This window comes from Gracilinanus agilis, chromosome 5 (genome assembly GCF_016433145.1).
Source record: "Gracilinanus agilis isolate LMUSP501 chromosome 5, AgileGrace, whole genome shotgun sequence".
NCBI lineage: Eukaryota > Metazoa > Chordata > Mammalia > Didelphimorphia > Didelphidae > Gracilinanus > Gracilinanus agilis.
The window spans coordinates 68,106,367-68,128,344 of NC_058134.1; the positions used below are offsets into that span (position 1 = coordinate 68,106,367).

Below are 21,978 nucleotides of genomic sequence, written 5' to 3' on the forward strand. Positions count from 1 at the left end.
CCCCCCCCACTTCGCGTTCCACTCCCCACCCCCCCACCCCCGGGGATGTTGATCAGCGGCTGCGCTGGGTGTTAGTTTCATGCAGGCTCCCGGGGAAGCCGCCGCCGCCGCCGCTGCGTGATTGCTGCCCATTGAGATCAGGACTTCGAGGGCTGGCCGGGGCTGGCGCCTGGAGATGGCGGATACCCGATCTGTGCACGAAACCAGGTTCGAGGCGGCCGTGAAGGTGATTCAGAGCTTGCCGAAAAATGGTAGGTGCAGGCGTGAGATCCTCTCCGCCGCCTCTGGGACCTTGCCCGAGAGGCCCTGGGCTGCTTGCTGACTTCTCCCTCCATTCCTTTTAGACTTTCCAAGTTCTACTCTTCCCTATATATACCCCACCTCCGTGCTAAGAAATAGTAACTCGGGGAGGAGGGAACTGGTGAAACTTCCCAGTTTCCCTTTCTGCCCAGTTGTGATGGTTGGGAGATGGTAATATTTTAATAAACAGCCTTTCAGACTATCATGTTACTTGCTGACTGATGAAAATAAATCTGACCTAGGAACACCCATTCTGGTTAGCCCTGTACTTCCTTTGGAAATGCCTCAGCGTTATAGAGGCTCATAGGTCTAAAGTTGGAAGAGACCTTGGAGGCCATCTAATTCAACTTCCTCATTGTACAGATAAGGAAACTGAGGCCCAGGATAGCTTCAGTGGTAGCCTCAAGGTCAAAGAGGTAGCAAATGGCAGAGATGGCGTTTGAACTCCAGTCCTTGACTTCAAGTTCATCGTTGTTTCCACAAAAGAAAGGAGCAGCAAAATTCTTTGGCAATACTCTACTATTTAGGAACACTTGTTTATTAGATATGGCTCTCTCATTTTAAGCTTACAGTTTAGGTCACAATCCTTTTAAATTTTGTTTTCTCTTCATATCCTATGCCAGTTTACTAATGCTGCAAAGCAAAGCTAGTACATGTTACCAGGTTATTATAATATTAATTTCCTTTTATTATACATTCTTATGTCTGGCCCAAGTATATCTGTATCATATAAAAAGACAATACTACACAGTCACTTTACAAATCCCAATTCTTTATTTAAAAAAATAAAATGAACAAGACAAAAATTTTTAAAAAGCCCAACCTTGAGTTTTCCCCTTGAGTAGCTTTAAGACCAACTTTACAGCAACTCCAGTTGGACGAGAAGAAAACATGAGAATTGGAGGAAGGAGAACATTAGGGAACTGAGAAATTGAAATAAGAAAAATTATGGGGGAATTACATTATTTAGGAGTCATTACCTAAAGTGCTTGAGCAGGAGGACTAGTACTGAAATAAGAGTGAGAAAGATCTGGGGTTAATCTTCGCTCCTCATATTTGACTTCTTAATTTTGACCTCTTAGTTTTTGGTGTGCTTTCAACACTTGCTATGACAAGATTCATCTGACAGATATAGACCTTTTCTTTAGCTGAAAAAAATTCTCACACCAGCCTTTCCCATGTGCATTTGGAGTAAATGGCAAGAAACTATCCCTTTTTCCCCTGTCCTTTTGCTAATCGGAAAAGTTACATTTCATGGCCTTAGCCATGAAATAGAACTTAATAAGTACACAAGTACATGTGACTGGTCAGTGTACAGAGCAAGTTTAATATGATTGGCTACTGGTTAATGTTTTGTGGATAGCCTAAGTGTTGAATCAAACCATGTGAATTTTTAGTCCAAGGGTAATATTTTTTACCTGTCTTGAGAACCAAGAGTTAATAGATCAGTATTTGGAATAGATAATTAAACAATTACTCTTCTCTTTGAAAAGTTTTTAGGCTCCTTGGAAAATATTATGTAAAAGCTTGAACTGCAGCTTAATTTCCTTGTTCCTTAATCCTTAATAAGAGCCTGCAATAAACCTGAATCCTCTCTAGAGCTTATAGCTAGCTTGTCCTTGGCCTTTAGGAACTTAAATTCTCCGGGAGTAATAGAGAGGTGTCATGAGACTAACAGTCTTATACACAATCTACTTTTTAAAGTTTTGCTTCCAGAGATGTAATGGAGAGAGGCTCTTTGGTATTTTAAGTTAAGATCATGTTCCCCAATATATATGTAACAATGGCTCCCCCACTTCTTTTCCTCCTTGCTAGATATATGTTTTACAGTTACTCCTAAAGACATATTTATTGTTCATTCAACAGTTATTAAATGTTTGCTATATGCAGAGCACTGCCTTTAATGTGGTGCGAGATTAAAAGATAAGTGAGGAGTGTTCTCTGGCCTTTAGTCATTTATCATCTAGTTGAGGGTTCAGATATGCATAGTAACTATTGTACAAAGAAGAAGATAAGTGCACAAAAGAGGTATTAACAAGATCCACCAAGTTTAAAACTCTCAAAGAACACTGGAAATGGACAACCTTTTTATCTTTTGGCTAAACTGGACAAAATGTCTCTTCCATGTTCTTACTACAGAATTATCAGGATACTTTTGTAATTGTTTCTTCTACCTCCACCAAGACTATGATAAAAACTGATGGCCTTGTCTGTGATTTCTAGTAAAGACTCAACTTCGTAACCTTGGGCAAGTCACTGAACCTCTGTTTCCCTCAATTTTGTCATCTCTAAAATGGGGATAATAACCATCCAAGGTGTTGCAAGGATCAAATAAGATATTGTAAAGCATTTAGCACAGCCACTGACATAAAGTAAATACTATATAAATGTTAGCTATTGTTATTATTTTTAAGAATTGACTCATAAATAGCTATCTTATTTATGGTTGAAATAACATTTATAGCAGTGTGTGTGTGTGTGTGTGTGTGTGTGTGTGTGTGTGTGTGTGTGTACAGAAAGAGAGAGAGAGACAGACAGACAGACAGGGAATGTGTTAAAGTTGCATAGAACTTTTTTCCCAACAACCTTTCAAGATATATAGTATAAGTGTTATCTCCATTTTACCCATAAGGTAACTAAAACTCTGAAAAGTACCTGTCCATGGCCACATAGCTAGTATTTGTGGCAGGATTCTCACCCAGAGCTGACCTCAAGTACTCATTCTGCAAGTCTTTCATAAAGTCTTTGCGCAATTTTTGAAGTTTATACTTTTTTTAAAATGATATTTTAGCCTTGAGACAGGAGGTCCTGGGTTCAAATTTGGCCTTAGACATTTCCTAGCTGTGTGAGCCATGGCAAGTCATTTAACCCCTGTTGCCTAGCCCTTGCCGCTTTTCTGTCTTGGAACCAGTATTTAGTATTGATTCTAAGATGGAAGGTAAAGGTTTTACAAAATAAATAAATTTTTTAAAATGATATTTTAGGTAAAAGGAGGAAAAACCTATATATGACATTTAGAGGAAATGTCTCTCTGCTAATTGGGGTTCATCATACCTATCACTTCCATTACATTCCTGTTCCTCTGTCTGTGTAGCCGTTCCTCAATCAGTGAGCACCTACTTTATTTCCTGATCTTTGTTGCCAGGAAAAAGTACAGCTATAAATATTTTAGTGTGTATGAGGCTTTGCTTTTTGTTATTAATTTTATGTGCTTCATTTTTACTCCTCACCAAAAAAAAAAAGAAAAAGAAAAACTCTTGGGGGTAATGGAGGCTTCTGGATAGAGCAGAAAAGTCTCTGCCAGCGTGTAACCCTGAACAGTTCATTTCCCAGATCTCCAGGTCCTCGTCTATAAAATGGAGAAACTGGCCTAGATGATGTCCCGCCTCTAAACGTCTCTTCTAGCTTTAAGACCTTGGACTCTCAGGCCAGCTGGTATCTCAGTGGATAGAAAGTCAGGCCTAGAAACTAGCAGTCCTGGGTTCAAATCTGGCCCCAGACACTCCCTAGCTGGGTGACCCTGGGCAAGTCACTTAACCCCCATTGCCTAGCCCTGACTGCTCTAGAGCCTTGGAAAGGATACTTTGGAAGAGAGAAGGTCAAGTTTAAAGAACAATCGGCCTTAGGCTCTCTCTTCTGTGTCCCACGAAACTGTTGGCACAATAATGGGCTTCACTTCTGCTGATTCATTTTGGGGGAAAACGCTTTACTCCTGCTGCATGCTCCGTGGTGGCTGGGAGGCCCCTCCCTGGAAGAAGCTGGTGGCAGACGCCATAGTTATTTTCACCGGCCCCCCCTCCAAGAGCCTCTCGGAGAGCTGCGCCGGGCTCAGGCCAGGATTTTGTCCTGCTTTGAACCACTTTCTCCTGTGTGTTGCTGATGAGAACACGGCAGTTCTCGCCCCGTTGAGCCACAGGACCTTTTGTCCCGGCCTGTTTTGCCTTCAGAAGCTTTAGAATTTGCTGGGACCCAGCCTTAACTTTGACCTGTTATTGGCATGCTGAATTTTAATAGAATTTAAAGTTCTACTTGCTTCGCAGACGGATCGCGATCCACAACCACAGTATTACAATGTCTGTGCTATAAGGTTAAACAGTAGCACGGTGGATGGAGAGCCAGGCCTGGAGTCAGGAAGACCCGGGTTCACCTCTGACCCTCCTCTCTTCCTCGCTGTGTGTGACCCTGGGCAAGTCACTTAACCCTAAGGGCCCAGCCCTTCCTGCCCTTCTGCCTTAGAATGGAAGCTAAAAAAGAAGGGAAGGGGTTTTGAAGGAAAAAAATAAGGTTCCATGTGGCTAGGGGAAGGCATTCTCTTAACCTAATCTGAATTATTCATGGTCTGAAGACATACAAGGTAATCATCATAGATCATAGATTTAGAGCAAGAAGGAATCAAATATAACTGTTAGTTTGTATAGGGGGAAACTGAGTCCAGCCAAGGTTAAGTGACTTGCCCAGGGTCCTACAGCTCCAGCGTCGGGATGCTGAATCCCGCCTTCTGCCATTGTGCAGGCGGCCGAGCACTTCAAGGTCTCCTGGCGGAGCGCGGCGATGTCCCACTCAGATAGAAACGAGGGCGCCGGCCCTGTGCCCAAGGGTCCCTTTTAAAATGGAATCCTTTGTAGTATTTATTTTTAACTGTTCCCCATTTATGTTTTATTCTGGTTTGGACCTCCCTAGAGAACCCACAGCGAGGAAACGTCTCCCCACGCGGGCCGCAGCGTGGAGTCTCAGAGGGGACGGAACATCCGGGCCGGCTCTCCCTTCGCTGCCACGCGGGTCCTCCCGGCTCCCCTTACTCGGGTGGGCCGCCCTTGGGTGCTTGTTCCCCCTTCGCCACGGTCTCCTCCCTCAGCCCCGGCTCACAGGATGAGGCGGCCTGGCAGCTTCCCGGGGCTGAGCCCTCCCCGTGTCCAGGTGGTCCTACTCTGCCCCCGTCGGACGGGCCCCTGCCGAGGGCTCTCTCTGCTGCCCGTAAAGACGCCCGGCTCCCCCCACTCCTCAGAAACCCCTCCTGAGCTTTCCGTCCCTGATCCCCAGCGTGCCCCCTGTCCCCGGCGTCCTCTTCTTAATGCCCGGCAGTCTGCCTCCCCACCTTCTCGCTCCCCTGTCCTGGACTGTGTGGGAGTGGCCGGCCCTCTGCAGCCCTGGGCGCTGCCCCGTGCTGGGCACTCTCTCCTCCGCCCCCTTCTCTTCTTACCCTGCGCCCCGGCCTCCTTCAGGCCTCCCTGAGGCTGGGGGCCTCCGCCTTCTCTTTTTCCTTTACGCTGTTTTCGCTTGGAGATCTCATGGGCTCCTGTGGATTTCATGACTGCCCCTCCGGCCCAGACTCTGCTGACCTCTGACCGTGCCGTCTCCCCACCTTTCAGAAGTCTCGCATTAGAGGCCCAGCGCGTCCACCATGGGATGGACTCTCTTTTCCCCTCAACCCTCCCGCCTTCCCGATGGGCCCGAGACTGAGCAGGGCCACAGGCTCCTCGGCTCACCGTCTGGACGTCATCCCTGACTCTGGCCGGGCTCCCACCTGTCCGGCCCATGGCCAAGGCTGTCCCAGCGCCTCCCTTTCCGCTTGCTCTCCTGTGGCCTTACCCAGCTCTGACAGGCCTGCCACCCACTCAGCCCTGGTCACAGCCTGCTGGTGGGCCCCAGAGCCTGCCTCCTCCAGGGTGGCGGCCCCTCCAGGGCAGAGAGCCTCCGCCACACGGACCTCTTTGCTGTCCTGAGGCCATCCTGGAGATCTAAGCTCCAAGCCCCAACTAAAGTGTTCTATGGGAAGCCTTTTTTCTACCTCCTCAGAAGCCTCCCGGGAAGGCCTTTTATCTTGTCCATCGCTCCTGGGTCTGCACCCAGCCGCAGAGAGCTCTTTGAGGGCAGCCACTGTCTTCGGCCTTTTGTCACTTAGCCCAGTAAAATATGTGTTTATTGACTGACTGACTGACTGACTGACTGCTGGAGTTCCCATCATGAAACTCCTCGCCCTCAAGGAGCTTATGTTCACCTGGGGCTACCCCAGGAATAGAAAGTTGAGATTTTGAGAGAGTTTTGTCAGGATGGGGTGAGGGAAGAGAATCCTGGCCAAGAACCTGGAGGAGGTGGCATCCCGGGGTACCCTGAAGCACTCCCACAGGAGAGGGACGAGGGAGGGCCTTGGGACGGGGGGGAGGAGCAGGTTGTACCAAGGCGGGGAAGCTGGTGGAGGGGAAGCGCACTGGCTCTGCTCCTTGTTACCTGCAGCCAAGCTGCTTTCTAAACTCTCTGGGTCTGTGTTGACTTAAACAAGAATCTTGGGAGTTGGACTAGGAGACAACCTCAAAGGTCACTTCCAGCTCACCAGTGTGAAGTCATCATTTTTCTCCCTAGGATCAAAACACCGTATTTTAAATTGTTTTTCATAGGCTCATTCCAGCCAACAAACGAAATGATGCTCAAGTTCTACAGCTTCTATAAACAAGCCACCGAAGGGCCCTGCAATATCTCAAGACCCGGATTCTGGGATCCTATTGGGAGATATAAATGGTAATTATGGATGTGCGATGAGGGGATTGTAAAGATGTGTGATACGCACTTAGGATGGGTGAGCCTTCATTTCTCTGCCATCCACACAGAAAACACCACGAGCCTCTCCCCAGGCTTAGATCGCTACTCTCCAATAACTTTGATCTCTAAGAGTCCGACTCGTACAAAAAAGAAGATCTTGGCAGAGAGCGGGAGAGAGAACAGTTAGAGGGAGCAGGTGTCCTAAAGGTGTTGGAGGGTTTTTCCTTCTCTAGAAAAGTAAATAGTTGGAAATAGACCAAAAGAACATTTTTTGTAGCTGTTAAAGTCTAGACTGTTTTATCTCCTCCTGTAGAGGCGATGATAAATAATTTTTGCTTACCAAGTAAAGTAACTTAATTTGGTCTTTTTTGATAGCAAGTAGATGGGGTGGGGGTGAGGGTGGAACCAAAACCAGTGTGGCATTATATCTAAAACTTACCCCCTTTCCTACTGTACTGGAAAATATACTTCATTACTTTCTTTTTTTCTTCTTCAAACCCTTCCCTTGTCTTAGAATCAAAACTGTGTATTGGTTCCAAGGCAGAAGAGTGGTAAGGGCTAGGCCATGGGGGTCAAGTGATTTACCCATCTATAGGAATATGTATTATCATCTATAAATAGATAGGAAGTGTCTGAGGCCAGATTTGAATGCAGGACCTCCGGTCTCTAGGCCTTTCTCTCCATTCACCAAGCCACCCAGATGCCCCTACTGCATGACTTTCTCACAGGCCTGCTGAGAAGTCACCAGTCACCGGGAACTAACGTGGCACGTTCCGGTGCCAACGTCTTCCCGAAGACTGGGGGCACTTCCAGAAGGCAGGCCGGGTGGGTAAGCGTGGAGTCCGCTTCCTCGTCGCCTTTTCTTCAGCGTCATCAGCCCCCATCTAAAGTCTCGTGTGTAGCTCGGCGAGCCATCTCCAATGAAAGATAGCGACTGCTGGAGTGAGTCCAGAGGAAGGCTGCCAAGACGGAGAAAGGCCTTCGCTTTCTGTCCTGTCTGTGCTAGCTGGAAGAAATGGCCTCCGAGCATCTGGCCTGAAGGCGAGAAGGAAGGCAGCTTAGGAGGGACAAGAGAGGCTCCAGGTAGTTGAAGGTCCCCCGGGCAGAGCCGGGACCAGTGAACGGACATGGCCAAGAGGCTGTCCTGAAAGCGATCCCAGAGTGGCAGCAGCGCTCGGGAAGGTGGGGATTTCCTTGGCACTTTGAGCAGAGTCTGGACGACCACTTGGTTGGCATAGTCAGTGATCAGTAAACACTATGTGAGGCACTGTGCTCGGGGCTGGGAATGCATTTATGAAAAAAGAGAGTCCCTGCCCTCAAGCAGCTTACAGAACATTTAAAACTGTTGTTGATGAGCCCCCTTTTCCCTGCTCTTGAGGCTATCTGCCCTTTGGAGTTGGCACTCTTGATGCCTAGTGGGCATGGCCTACTGCCCCAGAGCTTCTCTTCCTAGTAGCCAGGCCCCCGAGAGGAGGACAGAGGTGGGCTCCAGAGGGGAGGAGAGAGAGTGAGAGTCCTGATCCTGTGGGTTCTGAGACATCCCCAACGTGTGAGGGAAGAGGGGTGCTCACTATGCTTTGCCTCTTGTTCCCCCTCCCTCACCACCCCCACCTCATGTATTATAGGGAATTTTCAACTCAAAACCTTTCTAAGACAGTGTGTACAGTATTCTGAAAGAAGCAAATAAAAGGCAGTGTGTTCCTGTCTACCAAAAAAAATGTGGGATGAAGGGAGGACAGGAGAAGGCACCCTACACAAAGATTTAGGAGACAAGTTGGAGAGTGAAATGATTGTAGCCCAGCAAGAAATGAGATATTCTAAGCTGATGCTCTCCCTCTAGAATTTTGGCAATTATGGCCTCACCCTCCAGTCAGAGCAGCCAGAGTAGTGATAAAATGGAATCCCAAAGCTGATGAGATTTTTAAGATACTGAGATTATCCTACTAATGAGCTTTCTGGGGCATGGGAATGTAGTTAGTTATGTGGTATGGGATAGAAGGGATTCTTTTGGAATTAAAAGCTCTCTGAAATAAGTGATTTTTTTTTAAATTAAGTTTTATTTTTGTTGTCATGCAGAACACACTCCCATATTGGTCATTGTTGTAAGAGCAAACTCATACATAACCAAAACCCCAAAATAAAACCATAAATACATTGATGTGAAAGAGGACTCCAACAGATCTTTCTCTGGAGGTGGACAGCATTCCCCATCATAAATCCTTCAGGATTATCCCAAATCATTGCATTGCAGAGAGTAGCTAAGATTTCACAGATAATCATTGTACATACAATACTCGCAACAGTGAATTTTCTTAGTGCATTTATTATAAATTTAGTAACTACTAAGAAAAAAAAAACATTCACATTCAAAAACAAGATTTTAAAAAAGATTATATGTGAAACCAGAAATTTGGATCATTTATAGTTTGTTTTTTTTTTTAAAGTTAAAGTATATTAACTTTAACAAGGGAAAAGGATAGTGATTACTGGACCTGTGATTTCATTGCTCCAGGGAGCTCCCAGGTGAGGAAACTCCTCCCAGTGCAGGTCAGTATTTTCTCTGCCCCAGAGGCTTAGAGATTTGGCTAGATCACAGAGAGATCAAGTGACAGACTTGGGCAGGGGTCACAGAGTCTGTAAGTGTCAGAGGTGGGATTTGATTGCAAGTCTTTTTGGCTCTGAGAAAGAATCTCTATCCTACAGACTGCCTAGTAACTAAATATTCATGGTTGTTTCCATTCACCCTCAAGTTCTTTTTTTCCCTTCTGTCATTTTCCATATTTTGTTGCTGTTGTCTACATAGCTGTAATCAGTGTGAACACTCTTTGTTTTAGTTCTGCTTGTTTTGTTCATTCTTTGTCTTTTCATTTGTCAGCCCATATTTCTTGCATATTTGTATAAGTTTGTGTCAATTTCTTAGAATTTTGGATGTTGTTTTTAAAAAATCAGAAATGTTAAAAAAAACAAAGATTCTTTCCTCACAGTCTGTTCATTTCTTCTTTATTCTGGATCCCTTTTTATTGTAAAACACCTATTGATTTTCATATAATCAAATAAATTTTGTCTGACAGCCATCTTTTAAAAAAATTTTGTTTTGTCAGAAGGGAACATGATCTTCCTCATTGACTAATAGTAATGCGTCCTATGTTTAACACAAGCACACAAATACACTTACAGACCACCAAGCACATTTTCCCTCCTATTTTAGGCAATCTATATAAGTTTGGCTGAAATTTGACTTCCCTACTATCTCTCCCACTTGAGTGTTGTTCTGGGATTTTCTCTCTGACCCAGCTCTACCTCTACCTCCCCTGGGCCTTTTTTCCCCTCTCTATTATCTGTAAAGCCCAAAATCAACTCTTTGCTCTCCTCCTTTTACTCACTTCTTTTTCCTCTCAAATGGATCTGTGTCATTCTTTTGTTTTTCATACAAATCCATCTACTGTGGTTTATAATCCCATCATGATGATGGTCTTTGAGTAGTGTCTGGTTGCGCCCTTTATTTACCCTGAAGCACTTCAATCTCTGCCCTTATTAGTTTTGCATAGTAAAATAAAATCTACTTTAGGGTTATACTTGACCAAATCTGCCTCCAAACAGTCTTCATTGTTTGAGATCTAGATAAAATTATGCCTCTGTTTCCATATAAAAACATGGAGATAATATAATGCTTTCTAATGAATTACTTATAAATTTTTTAAATGCTTAGAATAGATATCTATATACATATACATTATCTAAATATATACATTATCTAATCTCTAAGAAAAATTGATTGGCTTAAATTAACCCTATTTTCCCCAACACAAACTTTTCATAAAATTAAATTGCCTTTGAGATATAGTTTATAAGATGAAAATAAGGGTATTTTTGTATTCTAAATGATGTTTTCAGGAGTCATTTATATCATCTAGGATAGCTTTGCTGTTCCAGATTTTTCTTGCAGGACCAAAACTCATCAACCTATCTCTTCATTCTTAAAGTTCAGGCATATCTTATGTGATTTTTGAGGTTAGTATAGTTTGTTGGTCGAGTAGAAACAGCTGAATTTTGAGGCTGGGTCTCCTGCTTATCACCTGGGATTTTGTCAAATGTCTTGAGCCTTTGTTTCTACATCAGTAAAATGACAATCATAATATCTACTCTGCCTACAAAACAGAGTTACTGGGAAAAAAAATGAAAACTTACCTAAAATGCTTTGTGAAATATAAAGGGCTATATAAATGTCTGCTAGTGTTGATATTCATATCTTTTGTTTAATGTTAACTTGTAACCAAAATATCCTTTCACTTAAAGAATCTACTCTAATAGCTCATTTAACCTTTCAAAAATATCCATCTGGTCTTTCCTTTTATGTCATAATTAATAGGCATCTTTTAAAGACTACTTAGAAAATAATCTTTATGATAATATAGATGAGATATGGAGTAATTTTGAATTTGGCTTTTTTAATCCACAGGTTAGTTTATTCACTATTTAATTCACAATTTAGTTTATTGTCTTTCTCCAGGGTGAACCAGCTAAAGACTTCTCTTCTCAAGATGGCTCTAAAAGAGTCTGTTTTAAATTAATTGTACTCTGTAGCTTGGCTGCATGTTCGTTCTAACTTGAGCAACTGGAAGTCAGATGTAAGACCTAAGACATCTGTGTGGGCTTTTTATTCCAATATTTTCATTTCTAGGGATGCTTGGAGTTCCCTGGGTGATATGACCAAAGAAGAAGCTATGATCGCCTATGTTGAAGAAATGAAAAAGGTAAGAAAAATCATTCAGTATAAAAGAAGATAAAATGTGGTTAGAACAGCTCCTAACTTAATTTTCTTCACTTACAAGGCCTAATTTTGAGAGTCATTGTGGAAATTGTAATTTGTCACATGAAACCAAACTGGGGGACTGAATTCATTGGAATGTCAGTTTTTAACTGAGGAAGTTTGCAGGAGAGGGACAGAAAGTTGCTGATTTGTTGGTTTGCTGGTTCATTTTTTTTCCCTAAGGTGATATTACCTAGAAAAATTCGTAAGTTAAGAAAATCTGGTGGTTTGGTAGTTTTCAGCAATCTCATTTTTTCAAGATTCTAGGTTTCTGGATATTAGAAATTACTTTCATCTTTAGCTGCATTCTGTGGTTAATATGGTATAGTAGATAAAAGTGCCAGACTTGGAGAAAGGAAGACCTGGGTGCAGATCTGACATTCGACCCTTATTTAGAGCCTCAGGCAGTTCTCTAAGACTAGAATGGAGGAAGCTCCCACACCTCTGAAATTGAGAAGTTTTAGGGTCTTAGATTTATAGCTGGAAGTGAACTTAGAGGCCCTACATTCCAACCTTCTCGTTTAAAGAATGAGAAACCGAGGTCCAGAGTAGTAAGTTACTTGCCCAAAGTCATAAAAATATTAGGTAGCAGAGGCAGAATTTAGATTTGAGTCCTTTGTCTTCAAGTTCAACATCTTTCCCACAATGCGTCCCTGTGGCTAACTCTGTTCCTTGCCTATTTGGTAAGCAGCTATCTCTTGACTACTTGAATGTCTGATTTCAGACAGTGAATATTCCCTCTTCCAATCCTGATTGCAAGTTTACTTATGATTCTCAGGAGTTTCCGAGGCCTAAAAATTTAATAACCTGTCTAGTATGGTGAGGAGGATTTCCAGACCTGGCTGGGCTGCTTCTCAGGTGCCAGACGTATAATCTATCATCAAACCTCTCTCGTCAGGAGGAGGCTTTCCTCCCATAGAGACAGCAGAACAGGACTTTCATGGAAGACTTAGACACTTCAGACGTACTTAGTGAGTTACAACTCAGACTATCGGTATTGCCCTCCCACCCCAACAAAGGAGAGGCCACTTGAATGGTATTGAAAACTGGGATGCCAGTGAGCTTCTTATTTTGGGTTAGCACCCAAGTTTTGCCACATAAAATCAGCTGTTAAAATGAAATCTTCCATTATGAGTGTGAGACCCCACTGCCCAATGTTATTTTTTTTATATTACACTGGAGTAGAATTTAGTTCTTTTAGGTATAACCATGAGGAAGAGGGTATATCAGAATTAAAGTATTAAGTGCTTTTTTTCCTCTGAATTTTTTGGTTAGATTGTTATGTTTTTTATTTGTTATTTTTCTGCCCAAAAATCTTTTTTTAAGAATATGTTCTTACTTGCTACAAGTTCCGTTGACACATAAGGAAAATTGCCCATTATTTTCAATTTAGTTTATAGTCTGAAATCATCTGTACTGTGTGTGCCCTTGGAAAACTTTGCTTCGTTGGCAGAATGTAAGGACTCAGCTTAATGGTTTGCATTGTTTACATTCCAAATTCAGTTTATACCCTCACCTTCCACCTTAGCAGGGAAATTTTTTGAAACCAAAACACTCAGCTTTTTCTTACCTCTAGAGAAGGGACAGGAAAGAGCAATTCTATGCAAACTTCTGCAGATAGAAAGCTACTTTCAGGTCTTCCTAAGGAATTCTTTTTATTGGGCATTATGTTTAAATCTGATCTTGTCTCTTAGCCATAATCCTAGTTCTAGAGAAAAAATTCTAAGAGAAAGCAACTCTGTGTAAGCTTCTGCTCTTAGATAGCCAAGAAAATAAAAATTTCATCAAGTTGAACGCTTAGCCATGTTCAAGTTCTACAGGGTTTTTGAGAGACCAACTCTGTGTAAGAGTCTACTGAGAGAAAGTTGAACATGATCTAGCATGGACTTTTGGACTACAGCAGGGGCTGGCAGGATGGGGTAAATTGAATTAACAATTAAGAGACCAATCTCCACAGCAGGGTTTTGTAATTGGTTTAAAATTAGGCCCAGCAATCCTATTGTCAACATAAACAATTCTTTATTGAATACCTTTGAAGACTAAGACATTTTTTTTGTCCAAATGTTTTATTTTAAAACAGTAGCACCACACAGAAGCTGACTTTCTCATTCCAGACTAAAACTAGATACATACAATGGGGGCAGACATTCAACAATCAGGAGACAGTTCCATTATATGAAGACCTTCCCCTCCCACTCAGTATGGTTAGTTATAAGCTTTGTGTACAAAGATAGTTCCACCATGAAATGTTAATTCTCTAAAACTAATGTCACTAAAGATAGCAGGACCTTAATTTGGTATGCTGGGTAGTATGGATTTTCTGCAGTGCTAACGAAGTAGGAAAAGGCGGGCTAATTGAGAAGACAAAGGAAAAGCCTAACACTGAGAACGTGGCCCAGCTCCTTTAAAAAACAAACAGACTAGTTTAAAGTATACTTCCTTTCCCCCAGCCCAAGTAATAAAAAGTAGTGAGATTTACTGTCTCTTTTATGTTAGTTTTCATCCTAACCATTTACATAAGATTCTCCAGTGGCCAGTGTCATCAGAGTTAAGGATAATAGTTCATTCTCTTTGAGAAGCTACCCTAGACCTCTCTCTTTTCCTTGCCTTCATGTTCATGTTTAGGGCAGCTCTTTTCTGAGGGTCTTTTAGATGCTCTGATACTGTTTGACTTCTTCCAAAAACTTGTCCAGATCTTCTTCAGATTGAACTGGTTCTTCTTGGCCTCATTGCCTACCGACTGAGCCAGAGATTCCTGTTGCTCTTTATTTGAGCTCTAGGTCATTACCATACATATCTTCATCCAGAGTTTTATTGGTTTTGTAGATATCTGGGGCCATATCTTTGCCACTTCTCTGTGCTTCATTATAAACATTAAAAATTTCATCTTCACCAGCAAAACCACTGTAATTAGATGGTTGAATAGCCTCTGATCATATTGAACTTCATTGGAAGTCCAAAAACTGGACAGACTCAGAGCACTGACTTCACTGATACCTGGATTCTTAGTTCTCTATCGTTTTAAGCTCTTATCAGGAGCAATATAAAGATTTCTGTCATGTTGTTTCTCTTTGCATTTATCATGTCTTAGCTTGTTCCTGAGCCTCCTTTTCTACACAGATCTTGATTTCAGCTTTTCTCTCCTGAGCTTTGAGGGTCATTTCTTAAAGCTTCTCTTTGTGTTTCTCCTTTTCCTTTTGGGCCATCTTTCTTTCCAACTCCTTTCTGTCAATAATATGAAAAGCTTCGGCAAGTTTGACAAAATTTCCATTAATGTGAACTGTCTGAGGTCCCCTCTCTTCAGCAGCCAGATGTTTGTCTAATGGAATAGTAAAGCCCTTTGCATGTTTCTAGTTCGAAACATAGGGAGGAATTTTCCACTCTTGCTGTTCCTTCTTAGTCATCTTTCAACTAAGAGAATGTAGGACAGGTACAAGAGGAGGAGGGGGTCCATGAGGAATCTTCCTATTAATCTTGCATGTTGGAGGCTCCATTGGATCTTTTTGCATTTTCACCATCTGAATAACTCTTTTCTTAGCTCCAGATGTGAACGCCACTCTTTGCTGAGATGGTGTGTTCCATATGCACTGAGCTGGAGCTAGTTTATCTGCAGTTTGAACTAACATAGCTGTAGCTATCTTCTGAGGCAGCAGGTTTCTCTAGGGCTACTTCTGTCTTTTCTGTCATCTCTTTAATGGTTTCTTTGCCAGGTCTTTGCAGGTCTGGGTCATCGACATTCATAATTTCTTTGGGAACCAGGCCAGTGTACTTGCTATAAAGGACCTTGTCCTTTGATTGTCCCAATCAGACAATTGCATCATATTTAGAATGGCCAATGCATTGGACTTCCCATATCTAGAGGATATTGAGCCACATGTGTCTGGAAAGGCACCTCCATCTCCCAAATCCCCTAACAAATGAGATATCCAACCTTTCTGTTACCTGTAGGGGAGGTTCTCTTCATCATGAGGCCAGTGATCGAGGTCATCTGCCCTGATCTCTGGCATCTTGCCCTTTCCTTAGCCTCGAGCTGGTCCTGAGAAAGCTGAGTTGGAGCAGGTAAAAAGCTGGTCAGCATCATCTTCTTCCACTGCTTCCAGCTGGGAGGGGGTTAGTAAGACAAAAGAAGAGTTTAATGTGTTTTTTTTTAATTGCATATCTAACAAATAATTTTAAAATTACCTTTTTCTCTGCTTCATTCAGACAAATGAGGGTCATGTCTTGCACAAGTCATGACTCTTCTTCAGAAAATGAAAATTCAAACAGCATTATTTTTCTTAACATCTTATATGAAAGAGCACTCATTCATGGGAGTAGTCAGTCATTAACAGTTTTTATCAGTTTTATCAGTTATACACTGCCATCGTCCAGTTACCAGTATTAAAATCAGTAACTTGTCATTTCAAACATTTTATTACTTTTCTCTTTTATAAGATAAAATTGATAGTAATAAGTATGCTTTGAATTAAAATAGTAGATTACTATTTGTTAACTTAGCAGTAGGTTGCTATCCATGTAGAAGTTATTTAGAAGCAGAAATGGTGTTGCTAGTCATAATGTTTCTTTTTTCTATGAGGCCCAGGAGTTCAACTTGATTTTAGGAGAGAGCCGTATGTGAGCATTTGGAGGATTGGGGGTGGGAGTGGGTAAAAGGTGGGGAAAGGAATAACCATATTCAGGCATGACCAAGTAAAACCTGTGCCTAACCAATTTATTTCCCTTTCTCTTCTGGAAAGTGTTTTTTAAAATTGTTTTATTTATAAACCAAATCTTGGTTTGCAGATGAGGTTAGCTGCTTTTGAAACAATACATGGATTGGTATATATGTGCTAGAATCTCCATTTTTGTCTTTTATTGCCTTTTCGACTGAAGTAACAGACTCTACATGTGATGAAATGTTAAATGAATGTGTAACTCCTGGGTTCCCTTCTGCCCTTTCAGAAAGACTTAGAATTGAGAGGCTGGGATAAGATGACCTCTTACATTGTGAACACTGACATAGTATTAGTGCTCAAGCTTCTTGTCTTCCAGTGTTCCATATTTTATTAACCTAATAACTAGTTAATTGATCAAAGACTGCCATGCCTTGTCTTCTGCTTAATTAGTCAGTTGCTTCATAAAATGGACTTCATTGTAGAAACACTTATATATACTTAATTATTGTAGTCATTGCATTAAGCTCATTTAGGAGAAAATGTACGCTTATGTCTATATACTAAATGAATTTGGATATTTTATGTAAATGAACTTCGTGTCTCAGAAAAAATAAAAAATTGGAATAGTCAAAGCCGATGTAAATCAAATGAATCCTTTATTTCTGATTTCATAAGACTTGTATTTTGATCACAGATTCTTGAGACCATGCCAATGACGGAGAAAGTTGAAGAATTACTCCATGTAATAGGTCCATTCTATGAAATTGTAGAGGACAAAAAGAGCAGCAGAAGTTCTGATTTAACCTCAGGTTGGAATACAGTATTCTTTGTTATTTAGCAACTGACTATACCATGAGTTGAGATGATTGTATTTTCAATGACTGATGTATTATATTTTAAAACGGTGCTGTTTTTCTAAGCTGCATTTAAAAAATTCATTCTCTTATTTTTATATGCTAGTCCGACTGGAGAAAGTCACTAAATATTTAGAAGGTAGGAATGATGTAATTTACATTTACATGTACTGTTTTTCGTTTTATCTGCCAGAAGAATGCTACTCAAACTTTTGCAACTACTGAACTTGCCACCTGTGAGTTGTTACTTGAAAATAAATAAATCGTGTGCAGTTCCAAAAAGAGATCCATTTCTCTTTAACTGTTTAAAAAAATGATGAGGGGAAAAAGCTCTTAAAATCTGTCTTAGTGACAAAAGGGTTTTGACAGAGGTTTTTTTATAGAGATGATCTTTTTAAAAAGAATGCTATTATGAATAACAATATAATATTTGCCTTTTCTTTGCATATTTATAGGTACAATGATAGTGCACATCCTTCCATCTTAGCTCTGATGGCCATGTCCTGTTCTTAGTAGTGTACATACTGTAGCCTGTTTCCTCCAGACATGTTTATTATGTGTAGCTCGTTATCTATTTACTAGAGTCAATATGATAGTGCAAAGAAGAGACTTCTAACTTGTCTACACTTCTGACAGGTGGCAACTTAATCCTTATGTTATCATGATGAAATTCTCCCTAATTGATTTTCTTTAAGTTAAATCCATATTTTCCTTTCTATTTCAGAAATCACATTGTAGCAATACTATAGTTAAGGTAACCTTTCCCCCATTTAGACTGTAAGATATTTTTAGTAAAAATTTAACCAGAATGAATCTAAGTAAAGCTAGCCATTAGTAATGTCACTGAGTTAAATCATACTTTAAAAGTCTTTCTGACACAAATGGAATATAAAGAAATTGAAAGGATGATTTTTATGCACTAACTGAAAATGATTTTGATATAAATATGAAAATTATTATGCTATTGTATGTTAAAATTGACTGAGATTCTTTAACTTTGCAGAAAATCACAAAGCTGTAAGATGCAGATATTTTTAAGTGTTCATTTTGAAAACTAGATTAATAGTTTAAAGTGGAATTTTATTTATAATTTCAGCAGGAAGGTGGGATTGTTTCTATCATCAATCTTTAAAACATGGATTATAATAGCTCTGGATGCAGTGTTTGAATTTGAATCTAGAATCTTCTTATTTCAAATTTCTATATTTACTGATGCCAATACTGCAAGGGAATGATATTAGCAGCTCTCCTTTCCAATTCATCATTTCTCTTAGCCTTCATCATTTTTATAATGCAGCTTTAGTTAGAATAGAGCTTGGTTCAATTTTTTAGATAATTTTCTTGATCTGATTTGGCCAAAGGAAGTATTCTTTCTCATAAGCTGTAAATTGCTAGATGCCTTCAGGTTGGAATGAAAGCAATTCAATTTCAGAGTTTTAAGGCCAATTTAAAAGTAAACACAAAAACATGTTGTTGAGTTGTAAGTGGCATATGACATATCCTTATCTTGGTGTATTTTGTACTAGAGTTATTTGCATTAAAAAAGAATAAAACACAGTGCACTGTCCAAAGAAGGAAATACCATTTCTTATTGGGGAGGTCTTGGAAGGCTCTTTAGATGAAGTCAAGTGGCACTTGAGAGGATCCTTGAAGGATAGATAGGATTTCTAGAGACAGAGATGGAGTAGTATTGAATAAATGTAAGGAAAGACAGGAACACACATAGAAGGAGAGTCCAGTTTGGCTGAAGAATGATAGTGCTGGGGAGTAGAGCTTTCTCTTTATCTCCCCACTGCAGTCTGTTTCCCACACAGGTTTTAAAATAATCTTCCTAAGGTGCAGCATGTTCCTCTCCTGCTCAAAAGCCTTTAATTAACATCTTCCTTTGGCCTCAAGGATAACAAAAGCTTCAGCCTGGCATTTTATTAAAACCTGCACAGTATGGCTCCCGCCTATCTTTCCAGATATGTTCTCTCTTACTTCTCATCACATCTTCTGTGTCTCAATCAAGCTGGCCTAATATTGGTTCCCTGAATTTGGCATTCCTCTTCCTATCCCTTTGCCCTTGCTTCTACTTTTCCGCATGTGTGGAAGACAGTCCTTCCTCACTTTGACCCCCTATTAGCCTTAGAGTCCTTCAGAACCCAGCTCAGGGGCAGCCTCCTATACAGAACCCTTGCTGATTTCCATCACCTCAATTATTAGTGTTTTGTCCATCCTGAAACTCTTTTGTATTTACTTCTTTGTGTGCCTGTTGTATTTTCCTAGTAGAATGTATGTTTTCTGAAGTCAGAGATTGATTGGTTTTTGTCTGTGTATTCTAGGGGCTAGTGCAGCTTCTCATACTGTTCCTAAAAGATAATTAATGTTTGTCTAATTGAATTGCTTTTGGTGATGATACCAGATTCCAGAAGGTCTTGAATGGAATGCCAGGATGAGATGTTCAATAAAGAGTAGTAAGCAACTGAAGGGATTTCAGCAGAGGGGATACCTTGATTGTATCTGTTGTTAAGATTAAAGTTAATATACAATATCTCCAAATATTATATTTAATAAGATTTATTAATAATAACTAAAGTAAAAAGCTAGAATAGAAAAGGTGCTAACTAAGCTGCGGTTGTGGAAAAAAAAAAGAGCCACAGGGAGGAGTTACAGAACTATATAAAAAATAATGTAAAGAAGCATGTAAACAAAAAGGGAAAAGGAATTTTGGGACGAGGAAAGAATTCTGGGAGATAGAGTCCAAGGGTCAAGATTTCTAACTGTGCATAAGGAAATTAATCCTGTGCAGAGTATATAAGAAGAGACAGACTGGTTGCAAGGAGACCCAGCAGGAGACTCCAGTGGTAGAAAAAATCAGCCTTTCAACAGTTTTTTTCATGTTTTGATCAGGGAATATTCTTAATACTTTTTTATATATGATAGAGATGAGAAAGGAAATATATGGGTAAATGACTGTTGATGTCTTCTTAATAACTTTTTCATCATCTTCCCAATCTTTTAGAATAGTTCCTAATTTGTGATATCTTGAAAACCAATCCCAAAATACCCTTAAAATGGTCCATTCTAAGCAGATTTCTAGAGCATGCTTCTGTGTATCTCTATTCAGATGCAACATCTTTTCCTAATTTCATCTTCTTAAATAGTTTTCACTTCCTCACATGACCTGTCAGCTATTGATTGCTATAGAGATGAAGGCAGATCTGTTGACTTTTGCAGCTATTTGTTGTGATTCTACCTTCATCTACTAAAACTTATTGACTTTGAAAAATTTGTACTAGGAATTTATCAAAATGAGATTAGGACTTTATAGCAATCATAGTGATTCTTTACTTGTCTGATTTTTATACTTAATTCATTTTTAAAGAATTAATCTTGATGGTCCACTAAAGCCATTGTACTATGTTGCCTTTTCAAATCACTAAAGATTGAGAAACTATCTTGGATCTCCTGTTCTATCTTCCCACACACCAACATTTTAAACTAGAGAGGATCTGTTGTACCAAAACAGTTAAGAAGGCATGATAATATCTCATAACAAGTTAAGCCAGTCTTGCCAATGCTTTTATAAGTATTACATTGAAACTGAAACCTAGGTTTATGAAGGTTTAGATTAACCTTTTTATGTCTATTACTATGTATAGTCAAAAATCCCACCACTAACAGAAATAGAAAGGACACATTTTAAATCACTGTATTTAAGTTTGAGCATATTCCTTTTCCCTGCCTAGCCACTCCCCATTTCCATCCTGCTGAATTTTGTAATTACCAAATTTCACAAGCTGACCAGTTTGGGATCATGTCCATATTTATATAATTAAGGCCAAAGGAACACTGAAGTGTTTCAGGAAGTAGAATTAGTGATTGAGTAGATAGGTCTTTTCATTTCAAGTACATGTAAATAAACAAAGGAGTTTTTACTCATTTATTATGGACTCATTCCAGGGCTCTGTACAAATAATAAAGTCAGCTAATATTGCACCAGACTTATGGTATGTACGGCATACAGAGAAAGGCTGCCAAGTAGAGACCACACTTCAAAGTATTTATGAGAGAAATGAGTACTTCATATCTAGGCACAAGACAAATGTCTGAAGAGTGCTGTGTTGTGGGTGGTGGCCTTGTATTGGTGCTGAGATGTTTGATGTTTGAAACTGTGAATTGTGCAACTGGTAATAGTAACTCTCATTTCTCTAGCACTTAAGTGTCTTCCCGGCCACAGATCTCTAAGAGAGGTAGTGTGAAGAGGATTGTGAATTCAGTTGTACAGATTTAAACTCCCCAGAGCTCAGAAGTGAACTGAACTGTGCATGGCTGGAAAGCTAATAAGTATTGGAGTCAGGATTTGAACCCCTAGACTCTAGATTGAGCACTCTTTTCATCATATCAGGAGTCAGGAGATTTCCTGTAGTGATGCCATTAAAATCAGAAATTATCACATTTCTTCAAGAATCTTTCCATTGATTATATTCCACTCCACTCCACCCCCACTGGGTTTTATGCATTTTAAAGTCTGAGAGATATTTAAATAAAGCTGCCCCCTCTCAGCTGTTTTTTAGGAATCCATTTAGAAATCACTTAGTCTTGTTTTAAAATTTTGGCTTTTTCAGAGCTCAGGCCAGAGAGCAGAGCAGCTACTGGAAACATTTCTGAAAGTGGATATTCATTAGTATTTGTTTTCCAATGCTTGGTGATAGGGACTCTATAGCTTCTAAAACAACTGAGTTCTAGACTTTCTAGTCAGGATCTCAATTGTATACTTCCTATTGCCCTATTCTATGCTGATTCTTTCCTTATCCTTGCATGTGTAGATGTGGGAAGA

At 40.4% G+C, this 21,978-nt stretch overlaps 1 protein-coding gene and 1 pseudogene across 2 annotated transcripts in view; one reads left to right on the forward strand and one right to left on the reverse strand.

Annotated features, from left to right (window-relative positions):
* The first annotated feature begins 117 nt into the window (after positions 1-117).
* The window catches only part of ACBD5 (acyl-CoA binding domain containing 5), a 52,104-nt gene continuing 30,243 nt past the window's right edge, over positions 118-21,978 (forward strand). The window contains exons 1-5 of one of the 2 annotated variants that reach the window (XM_044677336.1): positions 118-251; positions 6,696-6,816; positions 11,519-11,591; positions 16,997-17,111; positions 17,263-17,295. In XM_044677336.1, the coding sequence (XP_044533271.1) occupies positions 176-251; positions 6,696-6,816; positions 11,519-11,591; positions 16,997-17,111; positions 17,263-17,295 (418 nt within the window). In that variant the 5' untranslated portion in view covers positions 118-175. The remainder of the gene's footprint in view (positions 252-6,695; positions 6,817-11,518; positions 11,592-16,996; positions 17,112-17,262; positions 17,296-21,978) is intronic. The other variant, XM_044677335.1, reaches the window with a different exon arrangement.
* Positions 14,210-15,728, reverse strand: LOC123249207 (annotated as a pseudogene).